The sequence below is a fragment of the Oryx dammah genome, unplaced genomic scaffold (assembly GCF_014754425.2).
Source record: "Oryx dammah isolate SB20612 unplaced genomic scaffold, SCBI_Odam_1.1 HiC_scaffold_24, whole genome shotgun sequence".
In the NCBI taxonomy this organism is placed as follows: Eukaryota; Metazoa; Chordata; class Mammalia; order Artiodactyla; family Bovidae; genus Oryx; species Oryx dammah.
In genome coordinates, this window is record NW_024070208.1 from 25,784,509 (window position 1) to 25,798,715 (window position 14,207).

Below are 14,207 nucleotides of genomic sequence, written 5' to 3' on the forward strand. Positions count from 1 at the left end.
TTTAAATCTTTGTTTCTCAAACATCTAGTATATGACTGGACAGAAAGGAGACACTATTAGTACTACTAGTAAGTAGTATGGTGGTGGTAGTTCAGTCGCTAAGACATATCTGACTCTGCCAACCCATGGAATGTAGTCTGTAAGGCTCCTCTGTCCACGGGATTTCCCAGGCAAGAATACTGGCATGGGTTGTAAAATACTATACACATTATTACATAAAAGACAGATAAGAATGCTGGAAATAACCACTATTTAGCTTTCATGCATGTTTTCTAATTGTTCACTATTTTATATAGGCGTGTGTGTGTGTGTGTATGTGTGTATGAATTCTCTGCTACATAAACTTAAAAAGCTGATTTTCTTTATAAACAGTTCCATGCCAAATTAGCCTCTAACAATTTCCCTTAGGAAAGTAATGAGTTCTGACTGGCATTTCTCCAGGGTAAATATTTTTTTACTACTATTATTATTAAACAGAGAAAACCAACATGGGGATAAAACTCTTCTGCCAAAGCATTTCATAGAATAAAGTGTAAGAGAGATTCTCTTGGACAGTTTGTTAAAAAAGCTTCCTCTCAGGTCTGCAGGCTCCACGTCTACGCTGTGCCTGGGTGTGGGGATGGGGACAGCATGCGTGGTGAAAGCCTCTCTTGACTGGCTGCATGTGAGTACCCACCTCAAGCAGCAGAGTTCATTAGTGACTAAACAGTGAAATTGCTCAGCTGAGTTACTGTAGAGGAAAAGAAATGTTTTCAAGCACACACATTTATTTATGCTTCAGTAGGTGAGGGACTACCAGCCCTTTGACGGTGTAGAGGATGCCTCGCCTCTGTACTGCCAATGCTTGGTGCCATGCCTGGCACACAGAAGGGGTGCGATTCAAATGTGTAAAGTAGTTGCCAGGATAGATGAAAGGTATGAACAATACTTCTGTCACACAATAACAACTTGTACTTTTGTTTACACATATATTATGGACCATGTTGCAGGGCATTTTACTCCAGTATGAGGATATCTGGTCCCTTGACAATTATCTAGAAAAGTTGATAAACTGTAATCATTCTGCAAATACATTTTTGCCGTCAAGCATTTTTTTTCCCCTCAGTAAAAACTTAGTGGAAAATCACAGTGAAAAAGTAAGTTCTAAAGTAGTTTCTTAGAAAAATTTTTACCTTCAAATTAAATAGAGAAATGTTAACTGCTAAAAACTGAAAAGGGGCCGTATTCTTATGAAAATGGATCTTAAAAGATTCAGATTTAAATGAAAATAATATTACTTCTTCCCTTGCAAACTGAGAATATAACACCAGCTAACATTTATTGAGTAGCTGTATGCCAGGGGCTGGTCTAAGTGCTACACACAGTACTGAGTCATTGCATTTTAAGGGCTGGTGCGATTTGTTACCCTCAGGCTACACAGGCTGAAATGTAAACAAAGAGCTTAAATACCTCCCCCAATTCATTCATTAGTTCGTGGGAGACATGGTGCTTGACCCAAATCTGGCTCTGAGGTCCTTATTTTTAATCTATTTTCTTGACTGCTGCCATGAAGAGGCTGTACATTATCTTTATATTTCTTTCCTTTTCTTAAAATGAACTACTTCCTCTACCACACTTTGCCCCCAAAGATCAAACTAGCTACCTTTAGATTGTGTTTATTTTATATTTATCATTCTAATTTATAAGTGTAACCTAATTTTGGTGCCTGTTATGTCTATAAATAAGCCTGTATGTGTATGAAGGAGTTTATGTATATGAGCCAACTCCTAACAGAGAGGGAGGCAATTTTTGTGAATCCAAAATTGGGCTAGCTGAAGCCGAACTTAAAGGTAAAAACTATACTCCTTTCTCTGTTTCTTTCTAGGTAATCAGTATATCCTGAGGCTGAAGAGTTAAGCAATACATCGAGAAGCTTTAAAACACTGCTAAAAAAATCACTGTTTTATTTGAACTCTATTCAGGTACAAAGAAAGACAGAAATGTTCCGCAAGCGGCTATGTCTTACCAGGTGCATGGCAGAGCTCCGAGGCGGATGTGGCTCAATAAGCAACTGAGATGGCGTTTGTCCAAAGTTCTGTATCTGTGCCTCCATGGCCTGCAGGGGAAGGAGAGTGATTGTCACAATCAGTATGCATCAACGAGAGAGGTCAACACACTCTGACAACGCAAAGTGTATCCCAAGTCAGCCATGAAAAAAGTCCAGAAAATTCACCGGGTGCTCTTCTCCCAAGGTGCAGAATCATCCAAGTGTTAGTATTTTGTAGACAAGCTCTGCTTCTCCTTCCAAACATGCTTCCGTTAAGTCACTATTCTTATTTAGAAGCTGGGGTTAAATGTGGAAATGTTATCCTGTGAGTACATGCAAGCAGCTAGAGACCAGAGAACACTCTGAACACTAAATACAACACAAATACCTTAATAAAGTCCTTTGTAAGAAGAAACGTATGGGGATCTCTAATGAAATAAGCTTCTGGGATCTTAATGGGAAAAAAAAGAATGAAACATAAAGTCCACTAAGGATACAAGATAAAATTCAAATAAGCATGTGTTCTAATCAATTCAGAGAGTAATAAGTAGAAAGAACCTTAAGACTTCTGTATAGTCATCAGATATAGGAAAACTTTCACTACAAAAAATACAGTTTAGTGTGCTATGCTATTCTAAGATATATTCTGAAATATTATTTATAAGCTGTGAATTCATTCCTCTCAAAAATCTTCTGAAATTTTACAGAGAACTAACCCAAAGAGGAAATAATTCTTGGTGCATCCTGACCTATGCAATATGTCATTAAACCCTATGCAATGTGTCATTAAAACCTATGCAATAAAAGTCATCAAAACCTATGCAGATGGAAATATTAACGAGACTTTGTCAATTCCAATGAATATTTCTAGATCTCAAACTGTATGAAGTGTATAATATGTCTTTTTGGTGTGTATGTCAAAGAGAAAATCTTAAAAGAGATTTAAGTATTTCTTCTATACATAAATTTTACAGCCAAAAACTGCAATATATTAAACCAGACTAACAGAAGTATTTTTCTGAAATATTATAAGTATGTAATTTAAGTCAATAAGAGGAAGCACAATATTTACTATGATTATTACTGTTACCATGTAAATTTTTCCCCTAAAATTGTGTACAGTTTGGTGGCACATAAAAGTGAAATATGAAAGTCACTGCTGAATGCCTGGGAGTCAGGTAAATTGGTAGATGACTCTTGCCACAGCCCTTCCACTAATCGTATCACTATCTTCAATTCTCATTTATAAAGTCTTTAAATTTAACAATCTGTCCTCCTGGACTGCATTTTAAGAAAATGTTTATCAATAAAACTGTGAATTTTCAAATTTATGAGCAATATTAAACATGAATGCATCATTATCTGCCATATTATAGCAAGGGCATAGATGGGGCTTTGGCTCTTTATTTGCAGAGGCAACAGGATGAATTACTAAATCTCTTTAAGTATTGTCCAATTTTAATGTATACATTTATTTGAAGTCACTTCAGTTGTGTCCGACTCTGTGCGACCCCATGGACTGCAGCCTACCAGGCTCCTCCATCCATGGGATTTTCCAGGCAAGAGTACTGGAGTGGGGTGCCACTGCCTTCTCCATGAGAACTGTGACTACTGACTAAATTGTGCTAACATAGATACCATCATACTTCATCTCCCCAAAGCAAGATTTATGATTAGAAAGGGGAGAGACTATTTCTGGTTAGGTTCACATTATTAACAATAAATTCTGAGAATTATTTGAAAAAAAAAAAAAAAGTAAGAATTGTATTGTTAAAAGCTGCCCTGGTTAGAAAATGTCCAATACCTAGCTTAATGCATCACAAACTAAATATAATGGTATCTACTATTACTTGTGTTTTTACTCCTCCAGATAGAGGACCAGGGAGTGGGGAAGGAGACAGAAGTAAAATCAAACACATTTAGATTCCTAGATCAGTGCCCTGCATTTGAGTAGGTAGCTTTTAAATGTTCAAAAAAGGAGTGAATCAATAAACATGCTTTGCTTGACTTTAATTTTTTTCCTGAAGGGGCACTATTAAAATTATATTAGAAAATGTTATGATACTGACTTTATTTCTAGAAATCATCTGTACAGTTCACTTTACTGGGTTCTGCCACTGATCCTTTTGGATTGAGGCAGAGTACACATGCACATATATACATCTTGAATGCTTCAAATGGCATCAGGGTGAAGTTTAAGTTGTACTCAATCTTACCTTTTCAATAAGACAATCTGTTCCCAACATTCAACATTTATTTCTTTTGAGACTAAACTGAATTGCTCTTCTCTATGATCTACATCACATGCTTTTATGACCTAAAGGTTCCTAGTTCAATATTTATCTTTTAGCTATCATGTAACCCTGTCCTCCAATAATTTCTTACCCTTTGAGTTTAAATTGATCAGACCTTTCTGATCTTGAAAAAGCATGTTGTCTCTCCTAAGTCTATTAAAATGTTTGAATGGTACCTGAGCACCTACTGATTTTCTTGACTGGTTCTCCCACATTTAGAAAGTAATCAAAGTTTTTTCACCAAGATGGGAGGTACTACTGCTGAATATCGTTATTGGGCAAGTGGAAATCTGTTATATTATTATTTTTATATCATTCTCTCCACTTTCATATGTTCAAAGATTTTGATATTTTTTAAAAGTGATGCTGAGGAGAAAACCTTTCCATGGTCAGGTTGGGCTTTGAACAGCAATACAAATAAAACTAGAGCAGAAAGGGGTAGGGGACTGATGAATTTTTATGGTTTCATTTCTCTGTTACTAGCTCATATTTTTGATTGCCTATTTCATTTCTTTAAACATATTAAATCTTTTAAAAATAAAAAAGGGAGGGAGGTATTTTCTATGGGCACATGCCTGAAGATATACACAGTCTATCCTGCAACTTATGAGGCATAAAGATTGAACAGTTGTTCTGATGGAGAAGAAAACACCTCCCTTCATGCTAACCTTGGGCAGGGTTTTAAATCCTTCCCAGATGTCCTAAATCATAATCAATGTCCTCCATATTCTCACAGCATATCTTCCCCTTTATCATGGAACTCAACACAGAATTCTTTATGTGTGTCTGTTTGCTCAGCCTGCAACTCTCTGCAGGTTAAGGCTGTGATTTAGTCCTTCCAAAAATGTCTGAATACAGAAGTGGGGAAATGGTAGGGCATTTGGGCAAAACCAAAAGGTAGCCTGAAAAGAGAAAAGCACAGTAGCAAGGAAAACTTCAGAGATCTTGATTCTTACAACTCAATACCACAGAAATAACTTAACGAACATCTTTTGAATGTTTACTCTACGCCAAGGCATACAAACTCAGACAGCAGACTGTCCCCCAGAAGTTTTCAGCCCATGAGGACATGAGATGAGGACATCAAGGTACATGTTAGGGAGGATCATGGGTGAGGCAAGCCCAGAGGGCCAGGGAGCCCCAAGGAGTGACAATCAGACTCAGGTGGAGGATGGGGGAGGGAGAGAAGGGCTGTAAGGACAGGGGCTTCCAGAAAAAGAACAAGAGCTGAGGTTTGAAGGTTAAGTAGAAATTAGCTGGTCAACATCATAGAAAAGAGTTTTTGCTATGTGGACTTTTATTTTTTTGCCATTTAATGGAATTTCCCAAGACATCAAGTAGAAAATATCCAAACAACTACTAAAAGTTAATCATAACTTGGATTCTTTCCATATTATCAGAAATGGGATCTTAAAAAATTCAACATATTTCCATTTCTCTATATATTGCTCTGCATGGGTCAGAAAGATAATGTTATTCATTAAGACATGTATTTATTTATTTTGCACCTACCATTCTAGAGATCTCTGATACTCACCAAAAAAAAAAACCAGATACAGATGACTACTCTTGTGAAGGTTACATTCTAGCCAGGATGTCATAGGGGCTTACGTTCAGCCAGATGTCACATACTGGCATCCCATGGGCTAGATTCAGCTCACAGGCACGGTTTCTATTTGAGTCAACATGTACAGGTCGGGAAATTTCATACAGTAAACTGGGGTTTTTTGAATTCTCTCATAAGAATCAGAAGCTCCTGCATGACTGCATCATCATTCCTGTGTGGTAACACTCGGCTGGAGCACAGAGACTCCTATTTAAGGCCCATCGCTCATGTGACCCGCGCATAAACTGCCACCTCGCCCAGCTTCAATAGTTTATCCCCTGCCTGACCACTTACAGACATCAGCATTTGTGAATCCTTTTAAAATCGAATGCCAAAACTTTAGTTTATGTTACAAAAAATCTATTGCATTATGTATATTGTCTATTGCCCTTTGCAGTGAAGAAAGGATAAATTAACATTGTATATGAGACAACATGAGTTGTGTAATATGTATGACACACACAGGTGTTGTACACTTGAAACACTGCAAAAATCAACTATACTTCAATAATAAAAAAAAAAGAAATAGGTATGTTCTAAATTAGAAGGTAAAAAGACTGCTTTTAGCACCTTGGGGGAAGTTCTAAAACAGGAATTCTGCAGGGAAAGGCAGAGGAGGAAAGGAAAATGTGAACCGAATTATGCTTAGGAGGACAATATAAGTACATCTGAATGGTACATATGATGTTCATACACACATGACACGCGACTCAGTTTACCTGCTTACATGGAATATAAAGCTCCTACCAGGGAAAGTTCCCATGCACAGTGTTTCCCTCTTGTCCTCCCTACTTTCTGATTGTTCCTCTCCTTAGTTTTGTTAGGCTCTCTGTAAAATACTCCAGGACCCACCTGTCAAATTACAAAATTACCCCTGCCTTCAAGCAGCTCTCCTGTGTGCGCGTGCTCATTGCTCAGTCATGTCTGACTCTCTGTAACCCCCATGGACTGTAGCCCACCAGGCTCCTCTATTCACTGGACTGTCCCAGCAAGCACACTGGCACAGGTTGCTATTTTCTCGTCCAGGTCCAGGGGCTCTTCCCCACCCAGGGATCGAGTTCCAGTCTCCTGTGGTTCCTGCAGATTCTCTACTGCTGAGCCACCTGGGTAGCCCCATCCAGCTCTCCCTTTCCCCACTTATTCTCAACGAGCTCTCTCTAGTCTTTCAACTTCCCCACAGGTCAACTTCCCCACTGTGTATGGCGGGTGTCATCGATGATGCCACATACCAAGATGCCCAGTTGGGGGTTAAATGAATGATAGAATCGACCAAAGAAAGGAGCCGTTTTTGTAGTTCAACCTCCTGAAGAGGGTGACTTTTTAAATTTGCATAAAGAGGCCCTACAGTACAGTTTAGTCGCTCAGTCGTGTCTGACTCTTTGTGACCCCATGGACTGCAGCACGCCAGCCCTCCCTGTCTATCACCAACTCCCGGAGTTTACTTAAACTCATGTCCATTGAGTCAGTGATGCCATCCAACCACCTCATCCTCTGTCATCCCCCTATGTGCTTGCAATAGCTGTGACACAAGCCTTATTCCTCTGACCTGCTGTATCTCTTGCTTAATCGTTTTGTTTTTCCATCTTGCCTTTCCTCCCAAGAAAGTTCTACCTCCTATATGAACAAAGATACAAGTTTGGGATTAGAAAGAAAGAAAAGAAAGTGAAGTCGCTCAGTCGTGTCTGACTCTTTGCAATCCCATGGACTGTAGCCTACCAGGCTCTTCTGTCCATGGAATTTTCCAGGCAAGAGTACTGGAGTGGGTTGCCATTTCCTTCTCCAGGGGATCTCTCTGACCCAGGGAACGAACCCAGGTCTCCTGCACTGCAGGCAGATGCTTTCCCCTCTGAGCCACCAGGGAAGCCCAAATTTGGGGATTAAATCCTCAGAAAAGAAAGTGAACCTGCTGCGGTGCATGTGTGTTGCATGTCTGCCCATTAATACAAAAAATTTCACAACCAAGGTACAAGGAAACGTGGTGACAGTTAAGTCAAAGTTCAGAATGATGTTCAAATTAATGGTAAATTCAAAATACTCTAAAAGACAAAAGTTAGGTGAACAAATGTGCTTTCTCCTTCCCTCTGTGTAGTCTGATTATCTACTTACACTTTCCCTGGTATGCATCAGATAAACACTTTGATTAATCTCTTTTCCTCAGTGCAAATGAATTTAGCCCACATATATTTTTCTCTGATAGAATCTTTACAAGTTCCAGTCTTTTCTTTTGCAAATGTTAATTTAGTATTGTCTTTCAGATGAAATGCCATCAGGTCTAAGTGCCATGAGAGAGATAGTCGGAGGAAGCTAATAAGGTAGGCTGTCAAACGACCTGTTTTATATCCATTTTCCTTGGTTTGTAAACTCTTTTAAATGGTTTTTTAAAAAATCAGCATTTCGTAAAGTACTATAGGCTATGCTATCCATAATGCAAAAAATCAGATTATGTTCAAATTACCAATTATCAGCAAATTTCAGCCAATTTCAGAAAAAAAGTAAAAGCTTGGGAACAGAAAAAGATTTTTAAAATATTTACTTAATGTTGTGCTTATCCTAGTATACAGCTCTTATTTAGAATGATTTTATTTTAATGCTTGAGAGTGGATATTCTTTTTTTTCCCTTTGACCAGAAAATACAACTTCAACATATAATACAATTAAAAATATATATGTGATTTTTATCACTGTTCTACCTCCAATTCTACCAATTCTCTATCAAATAGGAAAAATATGGAATTCTGAAAGCCTGAAATGATAAAAAGAAAGATTACTTAATGGTAGAATGTATTTTAAGTGATAAGCCTTTGCTTCTGGTTTATTGTTGCAATAAAACAAGATCATATAAAGCATTACTTTTTAATGCTGGAAAAATAGCAAAATAAATCAAGCAAATAATATCTGTACTTTATTATTTCTTGCCTTATAAACATTTAACTATATAAAAAATTAAAATGCTATTTTATATTAGACTGCTTCTAGTTTTTCACAGAAACTACAAAACAGGAGGACCAAGATGCTTCCTTTGTTTTAACAATCAACTGCATTAAGGCTAAACCTATGTGTGCATGTGTGCTTAGTCACAAGTCTTGCAGGACTCTGCAACCCCATGGACTGTAGGCCACCTACACTCACAAAAGTATTAGAGTATTTAAGCAAATATTTGATAACTCAAGCAAAAAAGGACCATATTTGCTTTAACTATTAGACTGTGTTAGAAAATATCTGAGGAAGGGGTTCCAATTTGCTCATTTACTTGCCTCAGTGCTTGCTTTTATTTTTTTGGTATAAAGCTGATATATATATATATATATCAGCAAATTTTTATATACACATATGTGTGTATATATATTCTTTTGGTATAAAGCTAATACATATATATACACATATGCACATATATACTTGAGATTTCTCTTCCTGCTGATTCCTATACTTCCTCCTTGGAATGATGAATTATACGGATATTACATAATTGACTTAACAAATTAATGTGAAAAACACCATATCCTCTAGATAAAAAAGCTCTGTCTGGAACATCTAAAAAAATATATTAGGTCAGTGCCACAGGTGGCAGGCTCACTCAATTTTTCTGCTGAAAAATAAGTCAAATCGGGTAGAAAAATCCATGTATTTTAATGAGAAGGTAGTGGCTGTCCTACCCTGAATGCCTTAAATAAGTTTGCTCCAGAGTGGTGGCTCACTCAGGGCACAGAGAAGTGAGCTGGATCAGCATCCTTGCCCCTGGGCGATGGTCTCCAAGGACCGCATCCCTGGTACTGGGTTGGCCTCTGATTGGTTGGGACGCAAGATAGAACGCAAAGCATTTATTGTGCGTCTTCCCCTTATTGTCAGGTCACAGTCTGGCACTGGCTGTGTTGCAGTTCTCTACCTAAGGCCACAGGTTCTGCTGGGTGCCCAATTCCCAGGGCTACTTCTCCTGCCAGGTCCCCTTCCACCCTCAAGCCTAGGCCTGGCAAGCAGATGTTAACCCCAGGGGGCTTCACCTTCCCTTGATTATCTACTTTAATCTGCCCCACATTTTTGTAAATAGGGCTATTTTTAAACTCTTGATTATCCCTTTAAAATTTGTTAAAACTGTGGTAAGATTTACCACATAAAATTCCACAGTGTAAAATTTACCATCCTAACAATTTTTAAGTGTACAGTTCAGCAGTGTTAAACACATTCATATTATTGTGCATATTCTCTAGAACTCTCTTTAGCTTGACAAACTGAAACTCCGTACCCCGGACAACTGCTCATTTCACCTTCCCCCAGCTCCTGGAAGGGTTTCCCTGATATCGAGGGCTTCCCTGATAGTTCAGTTGGTAAAGAATTCACCTGCAGTGCAGGAGACCCTGGTTTGATTCCTGGGTCAGGAAGATCCGCTGGGGAAGGGATAGGCCACCCATTCCAGAATTCTTGGGCTTCCCTTGTGGCTCAGTTGGTAAAGAATCCACCTGCAATGCTGGAGACCTGGGTTTGATCCCTGGGTTGGGAAGATCCCCTGGAGAAGGGAAAGGCTACGCAGTCCAGTATTCTGGCCTGGAGAAGCCCATGGGGTCGCAAAGAGTCAGACAGGACTGAGCGACTTACAGCTCCTGGAAACCACCCTTCTACTTTTCCTCTCTCTGATTTTGACTACTCTAAGTACCTGGAATCAAATAGTAATTTGTCTTGTTGTGACAGGCTTATTTCACTTAGCATAATGTCCTCAAGGTTCATTCCTGTTACAGCCTCAGAATTTCCTTCCTTTTTAAGGCCAAATAACATCCCATTATATCTAAATGGCATACTTTTTTCATCTGTTCACCTGCTGATGGACCCTTGGATTGCTTCTACACTTTGACTGTTGTGAATAATGCTGCTATGAACATGGATATGCAATATATTTCTTTGAAATCTTGCTTTTAATTCTGGATATATAACCAGTAGTGAAACTGCTAGATCATATGGTAAGTCTCTCTTTAATTTTTTGGGGAACCTCTATATTGTTTTCCAGAGAGGCTGCACCGTTTTACATTCTCATAGTACTCTCAAGGATTCCAGTTTCTCCACATCCTTGCCAACATTGCTATTTTCTGTTTGTTTGACTGTATCCAACCTAGTGGGTATGGAGTGGCACCTCACTGTGGTTTTGTTTTGCATTTGCATAATGATTAGTGATGTTTCGACTCTTTCCCTGTTCTTTTTGACCATTTGGATATCATTTTTCGGAGTCTTCATTATCCCTTTGAAAGGGCAATGTGCTGAGATACATACAGCACATTGATGGACATAACTAGGGTTAGTATTCAGGTATAATAAATAAGAAAAATGCTGGCTAGCTTTTGCTTCATTTCCAAGTAGGACTGACCAAAAGGTGATTACATCCAAGTAAGATTTTTATTGAAGATTTAAAATATTTGAGGGATAAACACTGTTATAAGCTTCTTGGGGGAGGCCATGAAGTCTTTTTCAATCTATGCTTGTTAACCCTCAAAAAAAGAATGAAAACATTCTGTTCTGGATAATTTTCAGATTGACCTGGAAGCAAGAGTTTTAGCAGATTAGTTCTTAAGGATGCCCCCAGGTTTTTGGTTCTTTGCCCACTTTGGGTTTGATCATTCAATAGTACATAGTAGAAGACTCAGTCCAGAAATACTTAATGATATGTGAGAGGTAACAACAGTACAATATCCATGCCAAATTCTCCCTTGATGAATAAATTCACATAAAGCAAACTCTATGCTGGCTGATTCAGGAAATGGAGGAGGAAGGAGGTTGAGGAGAAGGCGGCGGGGAGAAGGGAGAGTAGTATCGGTGGTGACCTTCTTCACTACACAAAATAAATTCACTTGGAGTGTCTGATCATGGAAAGACAATAATGAAAATAATAAAGCTGAAATGGATTTGTTTGGTACGTAGAAAGATATGAAGACTAAGGTTCACCAGGTGTGGGTATAAACATTACAAAATGAAATCATACCCTTTCACTAAATTAATTTCAAATTAAAAATAGTACTGCATATATTTGGCAAAGCAAAATGCTCTTCTTTGACATAAATGGGAAACAATAATTTAGATATACTATACTGAGATCAAATGGCTATAAATAGACTCATTATCAATATGTTTAAAACATTTTAAAAAAAGTCCTAAACATCTAACTAAAATAGTTAGGTACTTAGCTTGAGTAATACCCACTTCAAGAAACTGAAGCATGCAGTATGTTTTGAATAATTGTTAATTTATGCTAAGGTAACAACTGTGTAATATAACTGAAATTGTGTTAACTGAAGATAAGGAAGTCTCTTTCAGCTATTCCTATTACAAACAGCAGGCTGCAATTTTCACCCTTCTTCCTTGTGTAAAATATGACTTTAGATGCTTGTAAAAGCATTTGCTGTTAATTTCTGAAAATCAATAATTAGCACTTCTCAGCACCACACAATAAAAATAACACAAAGAGAGAAAAAAAGCATATCTCACATAAATGACATACATCTCACTTTGACCAAGTGCATTATTTACGCTTTTCTATGGATAATTGATGACTATGGACTAGCTAAGGACTGCAGTAATTAGAAGGAGAAAAGATAAAACTAAATTAAAAGATTTATTCACCAATCAAAATTAAATGTGTATCATTAATTTTCTTGATACTAATTTCTATATAGAAACTGTATTCTTGAATTATCTCAGTGTATGCTTTATTGCTACAGATGAGAAGCACATTAACAGATACATTTGAACCTATACTCTTACTAGATTTAGGGGTCTTGTTGTTCCCAAAATTATTCTTTAAATGTAAAAGAGACCCAATGTGTATTTCTACTCCAACAATTTAAAATGTATGGCTTTTCTTTCTATTTTAATTTGACTTTTGAGTTTGTTAAGATTTTCAGCTCTGTAAAATTTCCAGTAATTATAGGGGGGAATGAAAATGGTTTTAAGAAATATTTATCTGCCCTTTTGTTGATCATTTGTTATCATGCCTCAGAATAGTCGCCTAGGAGAAGAACCCTGAACATCCCTCATCTGAAGACAATTAGGCGTCACGGCACCAGTAAACAGACAATATTGTTCTACAACCCACTCAAGCGATCCAGGAGGGGCGGAAGTTAATATCCCTTGTCAGATCAAAGAGAGAAGTCAGAAGTGAGGGAAGGAAAAGACTAGGAATAACCGATTCTCAGAAAGAATAGGCAATTATTATAGAGGCCATCACCGTTGTCACAATAAATATCTTCATTTACATGATCAAGATGAAAAGTGGGTTCATTTTTTTTTCCTTATAAATTTTATGAGTTCCTTTTCTAGGAAAGTAAGCATTGCAGCTATTTTGGTTAAAGACACATTTGTCTTGCTGGTTCTTGACAGCCCTACCATGTCAGTTCTCTGCAGTAGCAAGGAATGTTTCATCAAGAAAATAAAGTGAAAACTGAAGAGATCTATTCTACTTCCTATGGGGATATTTTTACCATAGCAGATCCAAAGGAATGTTTTGTTATCCCTATCAGATTGAAGAAAGAAAGAAATGCAGAATATATAGTCTCAGACTAAGAAATACTGGTAACAGAAAATTAGACTAAAATAACCACATTTTTATGACTACTGGTAATATCAAAACGTATTTAATGTTTTGATATCCCCAGAATAAACATAAATGAGTATTATATGTATAAATAAATGCTGCATGGTCCATATGTTCTAATAATTTGCCAGCAAAACAAGCCTTTTATGGTAGACTTCTGTGTATATCTCTCTCACAGTCAAAGAGAAGTCATTTAAATCATTTTTCAGTTTGGCAGTATTCACTACAGATATGATGATACAGAGAAATAAATTATTAAAACATAAGTTCTTCCATAAGTACTTCATTTAATTATGTTTGGGGGTAGGAGTAATCAATGTCCAGTAGTGCTTCACAGTTTACAAAGTATTTTCACATATCTTTTCATATACAATCCTCAAGTACAGTCCTATGAGTTAGATATCATTTCAATTATCATATTTTAGGTGGTTAAATAAAAGTACATTAAAGTGACTCCCTTATGTCACTCAAATAATGATGTTGGGGCTGTGATATAATCTGTTATCTGATGTTCACCTTTCCATCATCTTTCATTGACTGCTAGGGATCAAACAATCATACTCTGAGGCAGACAAGCTTGACTAATTATACTCCTAATTATAACAGAGATAATTTTAAGAAACAATTTTAGAACATTTTTCACTCATTATAAGAGTAAAGGACAAACAAGAAAAAAAAAATGGCTGATAAAGATTTCTTAAAGTTACCTTA

At 37.3% G+C, this 14,207-nt stretch overlaps 1 protein-coding gene across 8 annotated transcripts in view; it reads right to left on the bottom strand.

Annotated features, from left to right (window-relative positions):
• The window catches only part of NBEA (neurobeachin), a 672,618-nt gene that overhangs the window by 23,106 nt on the left and 635,305 nt on the right, over nt 1-14,207 (bottom strand). For 5 of the 8 annotated variants that reach the window (XM_040267084.1, XM_040267087.1, XM_040267088.1 and 2 more), the window contains one exon: nt 2,006-2,095. In XM_040267084.1, coding sequence (XP_040123018.1) covers nt 2,006-2,095 — 90 coding nt within the window. Of the gene's footprint in view, nt 1-2,005; nt 2,096-2,414; nt 2,478-14,207 lie in introns of all 8 variants that reach the window. The other 3 variants (XM_040267082.1, XM_040267081.1, XM_040267086.1) reach the window with 1 other exon arrangement.